We start from the raw sequence: 22,256 nt of genomic DNA, 5'->3' as shown, positions 1-22,256 counted from the left end.
CAGTAGTGACAGTAAACAAATTTTATTTTGTCATCTGCATTTACAGCTGGAATTCTGGGAATTCAAACACGACGTCTTTGCCTGTGAGCTTCTTGTAGACACCAGAGAAGGTCTCCACCTGAATCAGGAAAGAATAAAATCAACGTTAGATTAACTTAACCCACCTCTTATTTACCATCATCACTTTTTCTTTACATGATATAAAAAACAACAACAACAACCACCACCAAGGCTGCAGGACAAACTCATGTCTGCAGCTGAAGGATTTAAATGGGTCTATTTTTTTTTTTTTTTTAATGCCAGTATGTTGTACTTAATACAACCCGTGGATTTTGGATTCTTGAACAGACACAAACAAACTTTTTTGTTTGTGTCTGTTCAAGACTTTGATCTGTGCATAAAACTCAAAGCAAAGGACAAGTTAAGCCATAAATTCAATTTCTGTTTATGATCAGTCTGTGCACTGCATGGTTTAGCTCCCCAGTAATGGCCCCAAAGGACTCTGGGAAGATGTAGGAATATGCAGGACGCTCGTCCTCACCAGCCAGCAGCCGGGGACGGAGCTTTCTCTCCAACGTTGTGGAACGGGACTGTACGTCTCAGCTCAGAGCTACGCTCCCATACGCCACCAGGACAGAGCCAGGAGAGCAACTCTCTGGATGTCCACGTCGGAACAAAAAGGTTTCTGACTTAAAACATCTCCAGAAATTTAACCGATGGGCACGAGCTCTACGTCTTATCCTTGTAATAAATCCCGTTTTGGGGAGGTGTTTGGTGTGACAACGTGACTTTTTCCACACCAAACAATCCATCCATTGATTAATACGTTAAAGACTGACACTTGAAAGCATCGTTATTCGTGTTTCCTGAGCATGCAGACGCCTTCGCTGCTTTAAAACTCACTTTGTGTTCGACGTTGTTCTGCTGAGCCTTGTCCAGGTGGACCTTGATGAGCCTGCTGCTGTCCAGTTTCACTCTGATCCTCTTGCCCACAATCTCACTGGGGAACACCAGGTCCTCCAAGATGGCGTCATGGACCGCGGTCAGAGTGCGGCTGAAGAATTGGGAGGAAAGAAAAAAGGTCATTAATGCTTCATTTCCAACTCAGTTTAGTTTCAGTGTGTGTCCACAGCGAGTCTCCGTGCTTCAGTTCAGTTTGGTTCTTATTGGTTCAAAGCTTTAGGTTCTACGTGAGCTTTTATTACCTCTCTACCCTGGTGGGGTATTTATCGTGGGCAGATCGTGTTAATAACTTCGAGCAATACTAACAAGACATTTCTTCCTCCTCAAGTCTGGTTTTTATTTGATTTCATTAAAGTAAAACATTTTTCCCGATAACAGTTTTATGTTACAGCAATAATCTTGGGAGTGAGGCCCTGAGGGTCAACACCTGAGGCTTGGTGTTGATTACAAAGCTTGTCTCCCAAGGGCAGCCACGGGTCCCTGCAGGCCTGCCTCCACTGCACGATGTGTGCGGCTACAGACCTGCACGACAACCACAGGCCGATCAACAGGATGCCAGCCTAGACAGCCGCCACCTCAAGCAGACTGGAGGGGTGGCAGACCATGACTTACAGAAGCAACGGGCACCGCTATAGTACCCTAATGAGTTTCACTTCCTCTAAATAAATCTTACTGAGAGTTTTAGTCAGCCTGGTCCGAGCTGAACTTCGAATTACTGTGTTTTACCACACAGTTGAAAGACTTAGCTCGGATAAACCGGGGACCAATAATCACATCAGTAAAGTTTTCCTTCCAAAGCACCTGCAGCACCCTTTCAAACATCCAACTTTCAACACAAACCAGGACTCCCTTCAAAGAAAATAAAAACATTCAGTCACACCATCTTTGGTTTCTATTAATGATCAGTCTGTGCACTGCATGGTTTAGCTCCCCAGTAATGGCCCCAAAGGACTCTGGGAAGATGTAGGAATATGCAGGACGCTCGTCCTCACCAGCCAGCAGCCGGGGACAGAGCTTTCTCTCCAACGTCGTGGAACGGGACTGTACGTCTCAGCTCAGAGCTACGCTCCCATACGCCACCAGGACAGAGCCAGGAGAGCAACTCTCTGGATGTCCACGTCAGATTAGATTTAAAAACGGGTTTATAGCATCATTTTGTCCAGTTAATAAACCTTTCTCCCGTTTTTTAGAAACACATTTGTAGATTTAAGTTTACAGTTATCCTCACAATCTCTTATTTTGAAGGACAGAGAAATAAATCTTAAGGGTGTTACCTCAAAAAAGACACTTCAACACAGTATTAACATAAATTTTTTAAAAATCATTTATACACAAAGCAATTTCTAAAGCTTAAAGAGAGCACTGCAGATGCATTAACGTCATGTGATGAAAATGAAGATCACAAGAACTATTAATTTTCATCACATGCATCTGGTAGCATGCATCGCAACAGTACCTCCACAAGGTGGTGGTAGATCGCATGTAACCACCACCAGGCTACCCGATGCTGGACTGATAAAAGGGGTCTGAGAAGGTGACAGAAGATCGAACACTTTACAAACCCAGAGAACACTGAAGTTCAGAAAAATGAAAGTAAACTAAGCACAGTGTAAACGTTGCCAGCTAAAGTTCATTATAGTGTTTTTGTATGAGCTCCAAAAAAAAAAAAAAAAAAAAAGTTCAAGAGTATTAGTGGAAATGCTCATCACTGCACCATCTTCCCCCCATTCTTTCACTTGAATCAATGTCAGAGCTGGAAAGTGTCTAACATTAAAGACTCTAGATCCACTTTAACACATTGACCCACTCTTGCGAGTCAGCCGCAGAAATCTGTGAGATCAGATTTGAAAGCCAACTCTCTGCACTCACCTCCTGGGACGCTTCTGCTTATTCTTCGTGCGGCTTTTCCTGGTGGGTTTGGGCAGAATTCTCCTCTGAAAGTCAGAAATTGTTCAATTAATCTCCAACGCGGAATTGGGCAAACAAAAGCAACTACAGAGCAGCATGAAGGTAACAATCAGGTTCAGGCTGATATTCTTGCTTACATAAAAGAGGTTTTATTTCATTATCAACCTATAAGTTGAACCCTGATTTGAAAAGATGTGCACTGCATGGTTTAGCTCCCCAGTAATGGCCCCAAAGGACTCTGGGAAGATGTAGGAATATGCAGGACGCTCGTCCTCACCGGCCGGCAGCCGGGGACAGAGCTTTCTGTCCGACATTGTGGAACGGGACTGTACGTCTCAGCTCAGAGCTACGCTCCCATACGCCACCAGGACAGAGCCAGGAGAGCAACTCTCTGGATGTCCATGTCGGATAAAAGAATCACCGCAACACACGGACACATACATGAGCTCACCCCTGTTCTTAACAGGGTTATGCATTTTAAATAATGTTTTCCGGGCATCCAGCTTGAAAGCAAAATGTAATATTTCTGGATATCAACTAAGTCATCAAAGTGACAGTCACAGCAATGGTATCCTCACCTGTGCAATGAAGACCACGTGCTTTCCACTGAACTTCTTCTCCAGCTCCCTCACCAGGCGCACCTGAATCTTCTGGAAGGACTTCAGCTGAGGGACAGGAACGAAGATGATGATGGCTTTCCTGTTTCCACCAACCTCGATTTCCTGAAAAGAATAAAGCAGCAGTCATTAAAGAGCACAGGGGCGCTGAAGTGTGATGTGACGCCACCTGGGCAGGGCAGGAGCTCTCCATGAGGTGCCCAAATCCCAGCTTTGGATCCTTGAAGGAAATTGTCTTAATGTTTCCTAAATCTGTGGCTGTGAAAACTCGGAGGAACATGCATTTGGCTCTAGGTTAGTACGAAAGAATTTTAGTAAAACACGACAACTTTTAACACCAGTACGTATCAAAAAGTGTGCACTGCATGGTTTAGCTCCCCAGTAATGGCCCCAAAGGACTCTGGGAAGATGTAGGAATATGCAGGACGCTCGTCCTCACCAGCCAGCAGCCGGGGACAGAGCTTTCTCTCCAACGTTGTGGAACGGGACTGTACGTCTCAGCTCAGAGCTACGCTCCCATACGCCACCAGGACAGAGCCAGGAGAGCAACTCTCTGGATGTCCACATTGGATTTGATTTAAAACTTATCATAAAGATAAATTAAAGCTTGATTTTAAATCAGTGAAAAGCAGCAAACACAGCAACAGGCTTGTTAAAACAAAATCTATGTATCAGTTATGAAAATCATTCAATCATATGAAGCTCATGCACACAGGTTTGTGTGAACTCTCACCTTTGCTGCAGTGATGTTCAGTTCTCTCAGCTGAGCCTTCAGGTCAGAGTTCATCTCCAGCTCGAGCAGAGCCTGTGGAAAGACCAGTCAAATGAGTAAAGCAAGCACAACCACATCTCTCATCCTACCTCTGACTAGCTCAAACGTCTTCTATTAGCTTCATATTTCTGCTTCTCTCTAAAGGAGAGCCCAATCCCACCAATGGCAGATTTTCCATGTGGTCATTAAAAGAAACAAAACCATCCCTTTTTAAAATACATTTTAAAAACCGAAAGTTATTTTGTGAGACTCAATTATCAGCTGCTGCACCAGTAGGTTCTTCATCCTGAAGACAGACTAACAACTCCACCATCTTGGACTCCAACTGGTGACGGTTATGCTCTTGAGCCTCAGTGACCTTCAGCTGCTGAAGGTTCAGGATTACATCACCTTCCAACTTACAGGATCTCTCCACATCAAGGAGAAAGACTTCCATCACCAGCTGCTGTCCAAGACAGCAGAGTTAGAATCTGAGACAGCTGACTGATCGCCATGAGAACAACCAGGTAAGCTTTAGGGAACACTAGATGAGAAATACCACAGCCGCCTGGTGGGCAGGGTTAAAACATCACTTCAGTTATTGTTAAACTAATCAGTTAAGCCAGGGGTACAGCTGTCTGTCCCACGATGTGGAACATGTCTACACTCACAGGTGCATTATTTTACTTGCCTTTTCTTCTTTTGAAAGAGAAAACTTGACCTGGGTTACTTTTTTTGCTTACTGAACTTCTAACTACCACTATTGCACTGCAATGCTGGTGCTGCTGGTACTTTGTGCACCAGACTCTTCAACGACAAATATGATATAATTTTAAGGCTGCATCACTGACGTAAAATTGGCCTCATATTAACAGATAGTGCAGTTATGTAATGGCTGACCAATAAATCATATAGATCTCCTACACCACACTTCATGATGTGGTGTAGGAGATCATGATGCCCTCTACCGTTTTCTCCCCAAAGGCCCCCACAGTTACTCATTCAGCTGGACTGAAGCTTCAATAATACATGGATCTGTGATACCGTTAAGACTTTCTTACCTGAGAGATCCCAGACTCAAACTCGTCTGGCTTCTCGCCATTAGGCTTCACTATTTTGGCGCTGGTACTGAACATGGCCTTTGTCTCTGCACGGAGAAATAAAAACATTTAGGTTAGACCCACCAGCATCCGAACATATTTAATATCCACCCTATATTGAAAGCCCAGAGCACCGCTAACGTCCAGGCGTAACACCTCTGAGCTAACCGGGCTAGCCCACAATAGCACAGGAGATTGATATAACAGCCCAATGGGCATAAAACGGCACATACATAATAACTACTTGAGTCACAATTAAAAGAGCTGAATATCCGACCTTGAAAATTAACTTAAGCTCTTTTCCCTTCGGTTTTGTGACGGCTAACTGAACACATGCACGGCCTGTTGCTAGCCGCTACTCGCTTGGCGAACTCATTGAGCAGAGCCCCTCTACTATGTCTTATTTAGACATTAAGATGAGCCATCCGATACTGCAAATCACATAATCTAAGCTATCACAGGCTTCACTTGCCTTACTGTGTGTAAACCTTGCCATTAAACACATTTAAAGTACATTTTAAAACAGAAAAGCCAGTCCAGAGTAAAATGGCACGACTAACCTCTGTCAACGACGGCCAAGGAAGAGGCCGGAACATCGCGAGAGTTGGATTAATCCAATCGGGAGCGACCTTTTTTTTCTATCGCGAGAATTGTAGAAACGCTTGAAGTGATAAGAATTATCGCGTGAGTGTAGTAGAAAACAGTCGGGGAAACTGCAGGCAGATTATTGCAGTGCGTTTAGACTGATTTTTGTTCGATTTTGTTTACTGCAACATTATCAGACTAAGATGACTGCAAGACTTATTAGACTGGTGTTAAATATATAAGGAATACTTTTTTGGGCTTTTTCGGGTTTAGCTTTCCCGGACATCTGTACACCTGGCTGCTAATTTGGTCCCATATTTCAAGGTTTTATGTCAAACCACGCCTTCACTACTCAAATCTATTGACATTTGAATGTATCCGAGTTAATATCACGATGCTAGCCACCTTTGTCCCCCCGCAGTGTGTTGGCAGACAGTGATGTTTAGGCTGACTGGTCTTTTCAGAGTTGCATGCAGGACCTTTTGTAGCGCTGCTGACGACATGGCGAAAGGGAAGTTTTTCTACGCAGTTAGGAAAGGACACAAAACCGGAGTCTACACTTCATGGTGAGACCGGACACACCTCAATGCCTGCACATTTGTTTTTAAGAAAATCAATGTTATTGGCTATTCAAAGTGTATGTTCTTTCAGTGAGAGTGAGTGGATGCCAGCTTCCGTTTAGATGCACGAAGATTTCTTTTTCTTCTTGAGCTACAGTAAAACAACCCACCGGGTTTAAGATCATATCAATGTTTCCCTGTCAGTACATCCCACACTTTAATTCGGCATGGAAGCATAACATACACGGCTTCGTTTTCTCAGTTTTTCAGGTGCTTAGCCTTCAAACTGTTAAATGTATTTCCGCCATTAATGTGGCTCATTTGTGAGTAGGAGGGCCTAAAATTGATTTATTCTTACATAACTAGAAATGTAGTATGTCTTTGGTTTGTTTATATTACAAATAAATACAAATAAAATAAACAACACGCCAGGACCAGACCGGTGAAACTCCACCTTCTGTTAGTGCACAGAAGTTTAACTACACATTTAATCTTTGAGAAAAGAAACTTTGGACCTATTGTTACAAGAAGGGAACATTTTTGTTATTGTTTTTCTGTTACTTAATTAGTTTAATGTACCGTAAATGGTAGGAAACAGTCAAAAGTTAAAACACAGATCCTCCAAAGCTGCCCACTGGGCCGGATTGGAGTCTGCCCTAGATGTTTTCTCTCATTTCAGACCATTTTGAATGCTGGAAATTCAGAAATCAGTAGTTTCTGAAATATTCAGGCCAGTGTGTCTGCCACCAAAAATCACTGCCATGTTCAGTGTCACTTAAATTCTCTTTATTCCTCATTCCTGTGGCTCAGTTTGAACTTCAGTGGGTCATCTTGACCATGTCTATGTGCCTGAATGGATTGAGTTGCAGTTGAAAAGGTGTATCATTAAAGTGTCCGGAGGGAAGAATGAAGACATCTCAAGATTTTTATTCTCCTGATTTTTTACTTTTTATTTTTTTGTCATTTAGGGACGAGTGTAAGAGCCAAGTGGACAAATTTCCTTCTGCCTCCTTTAAGAAGTTTGCCTCAGAGCGAGATGCCTGGGCATTCGTCAGAGGGATCGAGCCTTCTGCAGTTCCAGACGTGAAGAAAGGTGAATATTTTCTAATTTTATACTCTTCAAATACACACGAGAAACTATGATTACTTGGAGCTGGGATTGAGGCTGAACTCGGAGCATCTTGGTATGGAAATGGCTGTCAGTTTGGAATCCAAGAATATGTTAAAACCCTCTACTGCATGACTTTTTTTTTTTTTTTGGGGGGAAAAAAATATTTCTCCCTATTTTGGGGGAGCTTTAGATTCAGGGACCTGATTCAGGGATCCACTCCTCTACTTCACTGTCACTCCCTGAAAGCTCACTGTCCTCACTTTCTGAGGACAGAAAGTGCACATCCCCTTGGTTTCCTTCCATAAAAGGTATTTACATCCATGTCCATGTAATTATGAGTAGATTGTAAAGTAAAAAAACATTGACTATAATCATATAAATGCACACAAACACATCTCTACACACATATAATGCTAATGCATTATATTGCCTGGAAAAAAAACAACTGGGCTAACTGCACAGTGTTGCCTTGAGGCAACGAAAGAAAATTAACAGTTTTACTGTATAAATAAAATTTAAAAAGTAGAACAATCAAATATGCTTCTTAACATATTCATGCACATGCAAGTATTTTTTTATTCATTTATTTCACTATAAGCATGTAAAATAGTGATCTTTATCTTGCCTCCTAATGAAGATATCTCTCATGTTGTGCAGCTTGCAGAAAGGGGTTTTTATTGGAAAGAGATGTGCCTGGTAGCATCATTTGGAAAAAAGTTTTTTTTTTTTTTTGTTCGTTTTTTTTTTTTTTTTTTTTTTTTGAAGGGGCAGTGTGAGGCATGAAAAATGTGGTTTGTTGACTCAGGGCAACGCTATGCAGTAGAGGGTTAACCCAGCCACTGTGTCTGTTTCAGGTGGTAATACAGCATGCAGGTCTGGATTCACACAAAGCTCACAGGTGATTTTAAGTGGAGAATCAGGTACTTGCTGCACACTGTTCTTGATGAACGTCTTGTGTTTGTGGCTTTCAGTAACTCAGAGCGTGGAGTCTGATGTCACTCTGCTTCCTAAACGAGGCCCGGAGCCGCTCGAGTACATCCCTCTTGGCAAAAAGAGATGTCACTCGGAGGAGGAGGCGGGGCACCAGCCCAAACGAGTTAAGCCATCAGAAAGCTCGACATCACAAAACTCATCATCAGAGAGCTCGGACGGATTCACGTACATGGGTGAGATGTGCAAGATTTAATATTAGAGCTTAACTCCATTCAACATGTTATGGGGACAAAATCATGTTATTTACTTCATACAGAAATATTTAAATGTAAAATGTAGAAAATGGAAGCAATAAAACTTGAACTCCAGTCTGAACTGTTCTGCGTTCTCCGTACAGGTGACGCTGTGGTCGTTTACACTGATGGCTGCTGCTCAAGAAACGGACAGAGCGGAGCACGGGCCGGCATCGGGGTCTACTGGGGATGCAACAACCCGCTGTGAGAATATGTGCACGTGCTACAACAAGCATGTTTTAAACAGTTCCTAAAATTTGCTCAGTCTAAACCTCCATAGTGAAAGTCTTAATTGCATAAATGGATGCATCGGTTTCTCACATTTGTTGCCTCTGGCTTTATAGAAATGTTGCAGAGAGGCTGCAGGGAAGGCAGACCAACCAGCGTGCTGAGATACAAGTAAGATTTACATCTCAGCATGAGAGTTTCTGTCTTAAAAGTCCAGTTTAATGCTCAGTGGTAACTCTGCAGGGCTGCACTTAAACAGTACTTTTTAAATTTTTAACACTTACACGGGGTGATTTTCATTCTGTTGCTTTAGAATCTTTTTAAAGGGACCACCATGACACCCTTTTTTCCTTTTGTGAGATGTTGTGTGGAGAGAAATAAAAGAAGAGCACTTCAATTTGCCAGTTATTGTTGTGCTTTAATATATTTTAATGGGAAGTATGTTTCTTGGGTGTCGGGTAAAATCTACCTGACATTAGTGATAGTGTTATAAAACTGCACGTTAATGTGTTAGGGTTAAAGAGAGGAGAGGCTGAGGCAGTTTTAACCAGTTTAAACTACCGAGGGCCAGCATGTAAAGAGGCTTATTAAATGTACAGCAAATACAAAGAAGCGCCACCTGATGGTCATAGTTGGAACAAAACTAAAAATGGCACCACGAGAATGAAGGTTTTAGACTCGCTTTCTGAAAAGTTTCCTGAGGGAGCAGATATGTAAATGTACCTATTTATTGGAAAGAATAGCAAGATGCAGGCCTGTAAATGCCTGTTTGTTATTTTATGCTTTGATTTTTCTCTACAAGCTTTAAAGCATAATTAACTGTCGTCTCTGCTCTCGCTGCACCAGGCGGCCTGCAGAGCGCTGGAACAGGCCAAACAGAATAACATCAAGAAACTCGTTTTATACACTGACAGCAAGTTTACAATAAACGGTGAGTCACAAACTCGAGTCATGCTGCAGTCATGTTACCACTCAGATTTCAGCTTTTGAATTTCCCACTGAATGGGTAAAGGTTTTTCTTTTCTTTTTCCTTCATGCAGGTGTGACCAGCTGGGTGAAGAACTGGAAGCTGAACAGCTGGAGGTTGAAATCTGGAGATCAGGTTACCAACAAAGACGACTTTGTGAAACTGGACAGGCTGAATGGACAGGTGGAGGTGGTCTGGGTAAGTATCAGTGTTTCTTTGCAGACGGGGTCTTTAGATTCATGCAGGTCAGAAGTAAACAATGTTTTTGCATTTACCGCAGGAGTCTTTTTGCAGTCAACCGCCCCCTGCTGGGGAGGTGATAAATCTGTCCATGGCCACATGGGGGCACCGAATGCTGAGTACAGTCAGACAGAGCAAGCAGCCGAACAGCTTTCCTCAGAGGCTAAAACTGTATATATCAAAGGGACAGTTTCAGTGGATTACTTGGATTAAGATGATTATGTTTTGTTTTCTGAAATCTTATGCTTTTGATAAGCAGATGAAGTGTTACATATCCAAATAATTTTCCTATTTCAAACGTCTTCAAAAAAGAAAAATCTGAGCATTCGGCTGAAGACAGGTTCAGTGTTCCTGTTTCATTTTGTTTGTACGTTAGATTCATAATTCAGAAAAATATCTTAAATTTTTATTCTTTTAATCAGCTCTGAATGATAAAAATTTTAAATGATAGAAACTCCCTGGTTTGTTAATAAGACTAAGTGTTCGACAAGTACACATTTGATACTAAAATATGCTAATGTTTCTTTCATTAGTACTAATTAAATGTGCTAATTTGCATAAATGTTGAATAAACAACAACATTTTATTCAGATTAGTCTCACAAATGTGTAAAAGGTTCCTGCACTGTGTCACCTTTTTGTTCTTTGGTTTAAAAAAAAAAAAGTAATTTTATTCCTCTTGCTGCTGGATCATCTGGGTTTTTATTTTAATTGTACAAAGTCAGGCTGACACAAGGTTGACTGTCACTTAATTTCTGATTCAATTATTCGAATGCTTAAAAATGTCAAATATACGTTAAAATAAGGGTCCACAAATAAATCGTGAATGCCAGAAAGATATTACGAAAGGGTTCAGATGTATCGTGAGGGAAGAATTAAACCCCCTCAATCCAAATTAGGCCCAAAAAAGGTGGATATTCAGGTTTTTTGATGGTGAAGCCAGAGAAATTCAGCATTTTCTGCTTGGAAAATTTAACTTAAAATGATGAGCTCATTATTACATTTTCTCTTCACTTCTGGTGGATTGTTTTGATGTGCTCTACCAAACAGAAAGGTAGTCTAATCTGGAAACGGTGTGACAGGTTCAATTTAAAAGTAACAGTCAGAGGAAAGCATCAGCAGTATTGTTAATGCCTTATCTGATGGATGAACCGGTAATGGTAAAAACAGCCTGTTTGAAGGTTGTACGTATCAGGATGTAATGAAAAATATTCTGGTCATTTGCAGGTCTTAATGATTTAAATGCAACCTGTGATGAGCACCCCATGATTTAGCAGCAATAATTTGAAGTGATCATCTACTGTGACTGCATTACAGGCCGAAGTACTAAACGGTCTTAGTGCTGCATAGTACAGCCATATCCAATCATTTGTTTAATGCTCAGTAAGCGTCCAAATGATTGATTATTAGTTGTTGTTTTCATGTTTTTATACTTACTTGTCTGCCCTTCTCGTCCTCCTCCAGATGCACATTCCAGGTCACGCCGGCTACAGAGGCAACGAGGAGGCTGACAGGCTGTCGAGAGAAGGAGCGGCGAAGCCTCTGCAACCAGAGCACAAAGAAAAAGACGAGCACCTTTAAAGAAATCTGCTGCAGGACTGTTTAATGCTCTTCTTTGGTTCTTTAGCTTTGAAACAAACCTTTGAGAGGTTTGTGTTTCTTGTCCGTGTCAGTTTTGACTGTACCGAAGCTTGAAGGTTGCAGAGAGTCTGCACGCTCATCCTTTTTCTTTTTTTTGTGTTGAATGTAAATTTTGATTTGTTTTGGGTCTGAATAAAGATTTTAAGTTTCACCTGTTGTTTCCTGTGAAGTAGCAAGAAGTGAGAAGACAGTTCTTGTGTCTAAGAAGTTGAGGAAATCAGGTGAGCTCAAAAAGGTTAAGGAGATGAAGACATGTTGATGAGAAACTTGGACGATATTTTTAGTTTATTCTATCTCGTTGTAATCCCCGCAGCCCTCCAGCAGGAGGCGCTCCAGGTCATCATTCGAACACAGACAAAGGGCTCTTGAGGATTTGGCGTTTATTTAAGGATCTCCTCGTGAGCTGATTGACACATTTTGATGAACGTTGTCCCAAACACGCAAGTGCTTGGGGAATATTGTTTTCAAATCACATGTAAGTAAAGTTTATTACAGTGAAACTGAAATGAGAACGAAGGCGTTTGAGATCAGCGTCTGAATCCTGAAAATCCTGTTGCTCTGTCACAAAATTAAACTGGGAGATGTCTACTCCCAGTCTGACAAACCAGTAATCATTATCACATTATACAGTATTAACTCCCCTTATAGGCAGCTTATCAGAGTAATCCTTGTTTCCTGGACTGAAAATGTACATTTATTTCAGTTTTCTAAAATAAAGTTTTATTGTGAAAAACACCTTCACTACATTAGCAGCAGGTAAATTCCCCTCAGAGGAAACTCTGACATACTGCTGAGGGCAAACACGAAACCTCCCAGAGACTGAAAGAGACACGGTGCATTAACAAGTTTATTTTATTTAAAAAAGGACACACGTTAATTAAACTGAACGCTTAGTCATGCAGGCTCAGTTTAATCTGCAGGTTGGTGGCATTTATAAAGGGTAAAAGAAAAGCAAAGATGAAGAAGACAAAAGAACATCATTGATAGAAGCATAATAAACAACATTAAAGGCCACTTATAAAGCTCACAAGCACAAAAACACCTGATTACAATGATGTATAAGACAGTGTTTATCTTTAAAGACTTGGACACTGCAGAGACGGGCATCACCTTTCAAAACAATTGAGCCGTTATTGTAAAAGAAACAGGAATCCTAAATAGGAGCATAAATAATGAAAGGAAGAACTAACAGCTGACAAGGAGGAAGGGCAGAACTGTCTCCCTTTATTGCTTAAAATGTACATTCTCAGTTAATCTCCTCACATCTTAGCCTTCCTGTAGTCCACCAGAGAGGAGTCAAAGCAACAGGCATTTAACTTAATGAGGGATCCTTCTTTCAGAGCCTCATTTTAAACAGCTAAGTAGCCCAACTAAATCTTTATGTCTCAGATGGAGCAACAGCTTTTTGGAAGGGACAAATATAAGCTAAATAATCAAAAATCTCCAAGGCACTCTCTTTTTATATGAAATTATATTTCCTTAAGCTCATGGCATCATTATACTCAACCTAAAACTCCGACTCGTTTAGACACACACACACACACACACCTGGGAGAAAACGGACTCCATGAACACACCGACTATTTTCCAGTTGGTGCTCTACCAGTAGGAAACTTCCATTTAGGTGAGAGCGGAAAATTCCACCAGGAAAACTCCACCAATAGGAGGAGTCTTCAATATCCTACAATTAACCAAAATGAATCAAATTCAATCCAAATCAGATGAGAAAAACAAAACACAGATAACATAAATGTTATAACAAAGAAATAAAATCTTAGTCCTCATGTACTGTAAGTTGGGGTATTCAGTAGTTTCCTTTTGGTTAAGATGCCTTTTTCTTCAACATGTGGTCAATTCCAAGTGTTTATATTATAAAAGTCCAGGTAGTGCTTGGAGGTGATTAATGTTACCTGTGCCTATAGGATATTTTATATTCCCAAATAAAACAGTGATTTAACTAAACATGTGCTGCTTAAAGAGTCCTTCTCCTGTATTTTCCAGCCGTGCTGTGGCATATTTATATACTTGCAGGTGACCTTCCCCTCTGAGGATACACTTGTGCCTCCTTGATTATATCTCCTCCGTCCTCCAGATGCTTTTTAACAATTGAGACGCACTGAGACTGATTTACGTGTCATAAGCAGGAAAACGGAGCAGACGAGGAGCCACAAATTAGAAAAATGAGAAAGGCGATTGGACACAATTGAAGCTAACGAGGGCAGGGGAGCAAATCAAAGGAAAGAAACCTGACACAGGTAGAAACAATCAGAAAATCAGAGCGACGAAGACAGGAAGTCAAGTCGCATATTATCCAGTCAATTACAAATGTTTGACTGTGAATTTAGTACATAGGTCTTTTTATATTTTCATTACTTGGCAGGAGTTACATATGGTCATATTAACCAATTATAAAGTGCTAACCTGAGGCTGCACCTGCTGAAATTTCAGTTTCCAGTATTTCCATTCCAGCGTGCAGTCTCTTTAATATGCCGTGTTGTTGTATGCATCGCTGCTGATAGGTTAACTCTTCATACATGCTCACAGAATGGGATTAAACTACTATGTTGTTACCACAGTGAAAAGTTGTTCACTTGTGTCCCTTAAATTGATCTAGTCCTTTCGATATTTGGCGTAAGCACCCTTTAAACTCTTGACATCGATGATGACCGCTAACCCTACAAGTAAACCCAGAGCTCCGCAGAGGTTTGAATCACAAAAGAAGCACCTCCGAATCGAAGGATTTAGCCGTGCACCCAGTCTTTTATTTTGAAAATTGACAAGCTTCTCTGTGCAAGTCCTGTGTCAGGCTTCCTGACCTCCTCATCTGGTCTGTGCAGCCCGACAAGCCTAAAAATAGACACGGCTATATTTTAAGTTAAGCTCAGTGAATCAGATGCTTAAAACATTCCTGGTGGAATGACAAACATTGTCTTGAGGAGGTGACAGCATTGGAGCTGGAACGCGGTCCAGCATGTGGGATGTTCTCGTGATAACCCTTTGCAATCAGAACATGGAATTTATTATTTATTTAAATTGTGCTTCCGAATATTAGGAATCAGTGGGCAAAAAATTGACATTTTAACTGACGCACCTCAAAAAATAATAAAATTCTTTCCATATGAGTCCTGTTTCATTTTCTTTAAGACATGGGCTTGGGTTTGTGACCTCACATGGTTCAAAATGACACTTGGTTGCAGTTGGCAGAATTGTTGTTTTGAACATTTTGGAAAACCCATCTGAATGTCTTCTTCTTCTCCATGAGGCCTAAACCTTCTGCTGCAGGACTTGTTGTTGTTCTCGTGGCTGAAGTTAGTTCCTCATCTGCAGCTGCTTCAGAAGGAATTCAGAGCCAATCAGACGCCTCCCTGATATTATTGGATAATAAATGGAAACATCTTGTAGGCCCAAAACTTCTGCACACACCGAGAAAAGCTTTGTTTCTCCAACACGGAGAACGAGGAATTAGACTCATTTGTCCTTCCTCCTCCTCCTCCTCCATTCTCCTGCAGCCTTTCGATTGGTCGGTGTCGATGTTGGAAAAAGGACGGAGGCTCTGGGTTTCTCGCTCTGACCTCGACCGCAGCCTTCCGGCAAGCGTGGGGCACCGCGACCCCGCCAGAGGCAGCCCAGTCTGAAAGAGAGTGCCTCTGAGGGTCAAAGGTCACCCCGCAGCAGCTTCACCTCCTCGTTGGCTAAGACTCGTTAGCACTCCTCCTCAACACATACATGCCTCCTTAGCAGAATGAGCTCTGGCATCGTTCCGCCGCTGCCCTGCTGGAGGGGAGGAAGACCAAACAAACTGCAAAGAAACTTAACTAACCAGACATTAGAAACATCCTGCTCACACTTCAGCTGGAGGTTTTGTCAATTTTTAGATCATCTGCTCTAAAATAAACCACAATGTTCTGCCGGGGTTGCAGAACTATCTGACACCGCAGACCGTCTGACACTGAGCGGGGGATGTTCGCTGAAGTGCTCGCAGTGCTGACGGGGAGAAAAGAAAACTTCACGCAGGCGTTCAGCCGCTTGACAGGAAATCAACCCGGTCTACGCCGCTGCGTTAGCCAAGTCGCTCCATTCCAAGTAAAGTCTCACGAAGTTTGAGGCTTCGGAGTTAAGGTCCTGCTTTCGGTCGTGTGCAGGTTGACGAGGCTGCACCAAAGTTGCTTAGAGGTTAGAGCTAAAGTGTCTCACATGGTGCTACTCAGAGCTTTGCACACACACATCTAAATGTTATAGCTTTACTCTGTCAGCAGGGGCAGTGTTGAGAATATTTATAATAACTGGCAATGTGGGCTGCTCGTGTCCATCTTCGTCCTGTTGCTGGTCCTTCGGCCACAAGCAGGGCGCAGCTAACTTCTTTCCACTGAAATGAAACACAGTGTTGGAAACAAGTGAAACTCTACTGCAGCAGCTGTCTGTGCTCCTCATGCAAGGTTTTTTGATCTTTTATTTAGCACCTTTTCCTCTTCGTGGAGAGCTCCGATGTGGTTCTTCGTCCCCGTTCAAGTAAACCTTTTAAGGCAGTCTACCAACGCAGAGCTACATTGGCTTTTTGGACTCTGTGCTCACTGAATTCCCATAATCCTTCCCTCCGTGTAGCTGCAGAGCTACGAAAAATGGACATTAGTGCAGGACCAATAATTGCAAAGTGTATCCTTAAGTCACTAAAGTCATGTCTAAATGTTTGAGTCCATAAACACTGGGGTATTTTCATCTGTGAGCATCTGTGCTGCTGCTTAGCATTGGATACTTAATGGGCGTGTCGCAGTATGTGCTCTCCCTCTGCTACCACTGTGCAAACAACTGGCCGTGTCTCAATATGCGTACTTGTGTGTACTTGCAATCTCGTGGACTTGTGATATGTCATCAGCCGCAGACCAAGTACTGTTCCAATTTAAAGTATGCTCAAAATTCCCAGATGTGTTCTCGCTCCTCCTGTTTTATTGAGCATGCATCAGTGGACTTGGTGCAGCCAAATATCCCAGAACGCATGAGCTGCCGTACCTCCCGCTCTTTTCTAGAATCCAACGCATGCCTGGATACACAGACAGTGAGTGGGAGATATGGACATTATGCTGTGGCTCATTTACAAACTGGTTTATGACATTAGTGAGACGGGGCTGGCAGTCCCAACTCGTCATTTTCAGCATGCAGGGTTTGTGTTCTGGAAGGTAAGTCAAGATTGACTCAGTCAAGTCAAAGTTTATTTTTACATTTAAAATAACCTCAGCTGACCAAATTTTACTCATGCTATAAAATCACTAAATCAACAATAGAAATGCAGTAAAACACACAATAGAACATACATTTAAATGATAATTTTCTATTATATTCTGCTAATCTAGAAACAAATGCCATCAAGACTAAATACGTTTTTAGAAGTGTTTTGAAAATCACTGAGTGTCTGGGCAGCTCTTCTATGAAAAATTAGGGATGGACCCAGGAACATCCAAGAGCAGCTGGTTCATAGGTCCAAACAGTAAGCAAACCGCAGGAGGAGAGCACGCCAGAGCTTCATATCTGAGTTAGTGAAGCTGTGGTAAGTCTGAGCTCATGTCAGGTGTAGCTGCTGTCATCCTCTGAGGTATTGTCAGAAATATCTGGGGTCATTTCACTGGTTCCGGGTCTGATCACGGCTGAGCTCATGAGCCAGGCTCCTGTTCTGAAATGATTTCTTCCCCATCTCTCCAGTCACTGGCGCTTCCTTTTTCATCAGACATGAGGCAGAAGTGTAGCTCAGCACGGTGTCATCGGCGATCAGGGCACAGAAGGAGTCACAATCAAAGATGGTGAGATGTGAAGTGGCATCTGTTTCCATGACAGTTGCCTGTGTCCAGCTCCCTCCACAGGAAGAAAATCCAATCCAGGGTAATTTTGAGGTGACTGGGGAATAGTTCTCGAGGTTAACTGAGCTCCGTGTGTCTGTTTTTGTTACCGTCAGTGATAACATACCACCCCCACATACCATATATACATACAATATATATTTTCCCCTTAAAAGGTTTCAGACCCACCGCACGTCCTGATCCCTATAATTCAAATCTTGTGGTCAACATTTCTTAAAGATTTTTGTGGTTTTTATTGACTCTTCTGGTTTCCTAAGAGGAAGGCATTGGCCAAAATCTCTCTCTGATTTGTTAAATAATTTGCTCCCATCGGGATCTGATTTTTTATTTCTTTTTTCGCTTTAACAAATCAAGCAAAGAGGCAGCTGCTCAGATTTTCCTCTCTGGGTAAATTTGTGCTAATCAATGAAATCAGAAAATACTCGAGGTCAAAACCCCGCCAGCTCTCAGCTCATTAAGAAGCTAACACATTTATCTTTAAAAATAAAATCTCAATTTGTTCCGTTGTGCTGATGTCAATCAGTCATGCTGACATCAGCTTAATTCCAACTCTGGGCTCACAAATGTGAAGCATAGTATGTAATATGTAGTCTGACCCTTTAGTCGTTGTGGCCATATGACCATGTGATGGTATTTCCTGGCAACAAAGGATACAAAGACTGCATTTATCTGCTTTTAACGCTCGGATGGATGAATCTGTTGGTCAGCCAGGTCACTGAACGCACCGACGGCCTCAGTCGGACTCTCTGTCTGATCAATTTTTCCTTCATACCCACCAATCAGTGGATCAGCTATTTGCAGTTTGGCAGGTTCCTGTCATCCGGGGCTTCATTATCTCGTCTCCCTGCTGATTTGCATCGTGGACAGAAACGTATGAATCAATCTGTGCCCTCGTGAAAAGTTTGGCAGGCTCAGCGCCCCTGCAGCCATCTCGGCGTTTGTAAAGTTTCACTCCAAAATGAGATTTCAAGCATTTCAAAATTATGACGCCCACTCCGATTAAAAAAAAAGAAAAGAAGAAGAACCCAGATTCTGCCATGAAAGTAAAACTCATTATGGAAATACATTGAACTTATTGACTATTCATGGGATTTGCCTGCAAACGACGGGAAGTTTCCAGAAGGGTATCTGTGGTTTTTCAGATCCACAGAGGTAAATTTGTCATAAGTGATTATTTGTTTGGTGAGTGTATTACAGTCTGTGTTATTCCAGGAAAAAATATAGAGAGTAAAGTTACAGTAAATATCAGACTCTAATTTACCTGTAAGTGTCCTCTTCTGCATTTTTCTAATGCAACACAATTATAGCAATTAAAGGAAATCTTTATTTTGTATTGATCTGTGGCACAGGTGAGTGGTGGTTGACTCTCTTTTGCCTGTTCAGCAGGTGTGAATGTGAACATCTGTGTGTGTGTGTGTGTGTCAGACTCGTACCCTGACCGGAAAAATTTGTTAAGAAGATGGATGAATGGGTTATTTTGTGTAGATAAAAAAATAATGAGCGCATTATGATGACCTCGAGGTTTTAAAAAAGCAGAACAAAAAGAAAAGAACAAGTTTTGGAAAAAACATTTCAGAGAACACAAACAAAATTGTGTAAAACACAGTAACCAAACCTAAAATACTAATTTCTTATGGATGTTTTATATTTGAATTAATGTAATCAGTTGCATCAAGGTGCTTTGCATGCTTTATATTGGAGCTGTGGTAAAGATCCCACAGTAATGCAGATAAATCATCGTGTTTCCCTCAATGTTCCCCAGTTTTTTCTGCAGTTTTGGAGGAGGTATTGCACCACTGAGGGAGGCTGCTGCCATCTGGATGTGCTGTTGCCATGAAGGTCTTACATGCACATGAAAGCCAGGATCCGAGGCTGACCAGCAAAACCATGTACTGTAATGAGATTGTCAGTGTTAATTGCTTCACCTGCCAGCGGTTTCAATCAATCGGCTGTACATTTGTGTGTTTTTTAAGGTTTCACATCCCTCAAAGTGAAATAATATGCATGTAGCTGAGAACCACAGTCTGACTAAAGAAATCAGACAGTATGAAGAGACTGACTATTGTGAAGGAAACTCCACTTTAATATAAAGAAATCCCTCAAGAAGTGAATAAGGACAAAATGCTCTTTTTAATATCTTTTACATGCACCAACAAAACTGCTTGTAAACGATTCAGTGAATACTGCAAGTCATCTCTGAGGGTACTACAACTTCTCCACTCTCTAATAATGATCAGGCTGTGTGCTTGTGGCCGAGGTCCAGCAAAAGACAGCACTTGTTCCCTACTCACTCGAGGGTCTCTTAACAGACTCATCATTCTTGCCTGCACACATGAACACTATCAGAGCCTCACAATCAATCAACACCATTAACATCATTAGGTTGCCATGACCTGGCTATGATAACATCTCTACCAGAACTTTCCTAACTCTTCTGATTATGAGATCTTGCAATTGGACATTTTAACAGGTCAAAGTAGGAAACTCACTGGTGTAAATAATGAAATTAATGATGACTGATTTGTATTTAATGTGCTGAACTGCTGGTCCAGTGTCAAACTTCAGGCTCCAGACTGTAAAACTTCAAAAAACATATGCAACATAAACTTAGGCAGGTAATCAGTGATATTAATGCCCACTGATTCAGTTCCTCTCTTGTTTATGTTTATGCTATGTCCTCCAGAGCACAGTCAGGATAACTCCTGAAGGACTCAACTGGATTTTCTTCTTTGCTGGAATCCTCCAGATTTGGTTTTGCACAGTTTACTTTCATCTTTGGATTTAATTATTTTCTTTTTGTTTCCCCCCACCGTGGCATGACTTAACTTTGGCAACCATCAAACTGTGATCTTCTCACCTTTTTAGACTTTTAGACGCCATTAGGTCATTTCAAGAGCCATCTTTGAAACTCTATCACTGCGCAGCACGAGACTGCTGTTTCAGAGCTGCGACCAAACACATCACCGCTATTCTTTCACGCTGGTCATCTTTTATCTTGGACATACAAAAATTGCACACTATACACCGGACATCATGCAGTCATAATTTCCAAACACACTCCAGTGTATGTTCAGCACACTGTGCGCTTGCAGGGCTGCCAGGCCTGTGTGTCTAAACCAGCCAAATACTCAGAATTGTTTTCGGGCCGGAGCATTTCAGCATATTGTGTGTGCTTAGCCATGTTAGTGTGTGCGCTGATGTGGAATTGCTTTGGTAGAATTTGAGTATAAATACATGATATAATGTATAACATGCTAAATTGATTCAACTTGCCGCCAATTTCCATGGGAAAAACTGTGCACATACCCAGGCAAAATTACAATATTTGACTGTTTCTGTGGCTCTTTGCTCAATGATGCTGGTGATGGTTTCATTCAGCAACATAAGATCACATGCTGAACACCTCTAAGAGCTAATTTAAGCTAGTGGTCTGTTAGTTCAGTCCCATTACACCCTCAAACATCTTTTTCTTTGCACTCTTTACTTTCACCTTTTGTTGTACGTGATGAAAATTTAGCTAAGCTTATAATCTTGCTGATTTCGGATCTAGTATGACCCCTTGTTATCCAGTTTTCTTAAAAAAAAAAAAAAAAAAAAGCTAAAGCATTTACTGCAGGAAGCTCATTTAGATGTGAGCACAAATTAATAGTTTGAGTCCTTAATCAAGAAAAGTCATTTTTTACAATATGTTACTTAATCACTTGCTATAAAAAGTAATTTGTTACGCAATCAGTTGTATGACGTCTGTGTTACTCTGTAAAATGACCTGAAATGCATTGTCACATAATTGCCAGTCAACTATAAAAACCAAACACAAATCCCCGAGGACAGAACAATCTCTCTTTTAGTTTTTAAGCACGAACAATACACTGACAACACAAAGCAAAGATCAAAACCAGCCACAAGAGACTTCAAAGTGTTCACCTTGGTGATTCTCTTTTACCATTTTCCTCCACCTGTGCAAGGGAAGAAAAAAGGAAACGTTCTGCTGCCCTTCTTGCAGATAACTAAAGAACTGCTGTAACAGCATTATTGTAACTGTAACATAAGTGCTGAATTTTGTGCAGTGACACATTAAATTGATCTATTTTCCTGTAATGAGTGCATTTATTTGACAGAAACAACAAACCGAAAATCATTAGCATGAAAAAACTGTTAGCCTCTGCTCAAGCTAACGACACCTGTAATGTGAACGCCGACTGCTCCCCCTGGTCGTGGCATGTTTTACAGCCCAAATAACACAACCTCTTCGGCTTAGCTTGGCTGATAGCAACACAATAAACTCTAACTTTATTTAAAAACTGCTTAATTCTGCGTCCAAATCATAGCTGGTATAAATGGACATAGTGACTGTGATGTCATGATGTATGAAGCTATGAAGCCTCGAGCTTCACTTTGGTGTTTTGAAACCAAAGAGCACACCATGGATAATCATCCTCTGAATCTGAGAATGACCAGCATTTATGAAACTGAGTTAATGCTCAATATGACCTGAAAGCAGACGGAACAAA

General features: G+C 41.5%; 2 protein-coding genes and 4 non-coding genes across 7 annotated transcripts; 1 reads left to right on the top strand and 5 right to left on the bottom strand.

The window, feature by feature from the left end:
- Positions 1-6: 6 nt before the first annotated feature.
- rps7 (ribosomal protein S7) lies at positions 7-6,040 on the bottom strand. Its single transcript, XM_087852407.1, has 7 exons — positions 5,900-6,040; positions 5,301-5,386; positions 4,222-4,293; positions 3,450-3,593; positions 2,833-2,897; positions 904-1,054; positions 7-118 (listed from the first exon to the last, which is right to left on the bottom strand). The coding sequence occupies exons 2-7, from the start codon at positions 5,373-5,375 to the stop codon at positions 41-43; spliced, it is 585 nt and encodes a 194-aa protein (XP_087708533.1). The 5' UTR covers positions 5,376-5,386; positions 5,900-6,040; the 3' UTR covers positions 7-40.
- LOC148098499 (small nucleolar RNA SNORA73 family) lies at positions 455-672 on the bottom strand. The gene has a single exon (XR_015720758.1). It is a non-coding gene; the product is annotated as a small nucleolar RNA SNORA73 family (small nucleolar RNA).
- Positions 1,869-2,086, bottom strand: LOC148098498 (small nucleolar RNA SNORA73 family). Its single transcript, XR_015720759.1, has one exon. It is a non-coding gene; the product is annotated as a small nucleolar RNA SNORA73 family (small nucleolar RNA).
- LOC118454403 (small nucleolar RNA SNORA73 family) lies at positions 3,062-3,279 on the bottom strand. Its single transcript, XR_004843713.1, has one exon. It is a non-coding gene; the product is annotated as a small nucleolar RNA SNORA73 family (small nucleolar RNA).
- On the bottom strand, positions 3,841-4,058 carry LOC118454404 (small nucleolar RNA SNORA73 family). Its single transcript, XR_004843714.2, has one exon. It is a non-coding gene; the product is annotated as a small nucleolar RNA SNORA73 family (small nucleolar RNA).
- On the top strand, positions 6,027-12,062 carry rnaseh1 (ribonuclease H1). 2 transcript variants are annotated; one of them, XM_006793504.3, is made up of 9 exons: positions 6,027-6,248; positions 6,389-6,490; positions 7,453-7,577; positions 8,567-8,761; positions 8,926-9,025; positions 9,166-9,220; positions 9,896-9,980; positions 10,090-10,214; positions 11,720-12,062. In XM_006793504.3, the coding sequence occupies exons 2-9, from the start codon at positions 6,426-6,428 to the stop codon at positions 11,834-11,836; spliced, it is 867 nt and encodes a 288-aa protein (XP_006793567.1). In that variant the 5' UTR covers positions 6,027-6,248; positions 6,389-6,425; the 3' UTR covers positions 11,837-12,062. The 2 variants fall into 2 exon arrangements, with proteins under 2 accessions (XP_006793567.1, XP_006793566.2); XM_006793503.3 differs by having other exon boundaries at positions 6,027-6,490.
- Positions 12,063-22,256: the final 10,194 nt, after the last annotated feature.

The sequence above is a fragment of the Neolamprologus brichardi genome, chromosome 15, assembly GCF_056152115.1.
Source record: "Neolamprologus brichardi isolate AB-2024 chromosome 15, ASM5615211v1, whole genome shotgun sequence".
NCBI classification, from domain to species: domain Eukaryota; kingdom Metazoa; phylum Chordata; class Actinopteri; order Cichliformes; family Cichlidae; genus Neolamprologus; species Neolamprologus brichardi.
The sequence above is the reverse complement of the archived record's forward strand: the minus strand, read 5'-3'. Positions and strand labels throughout refer to the sequence as shown.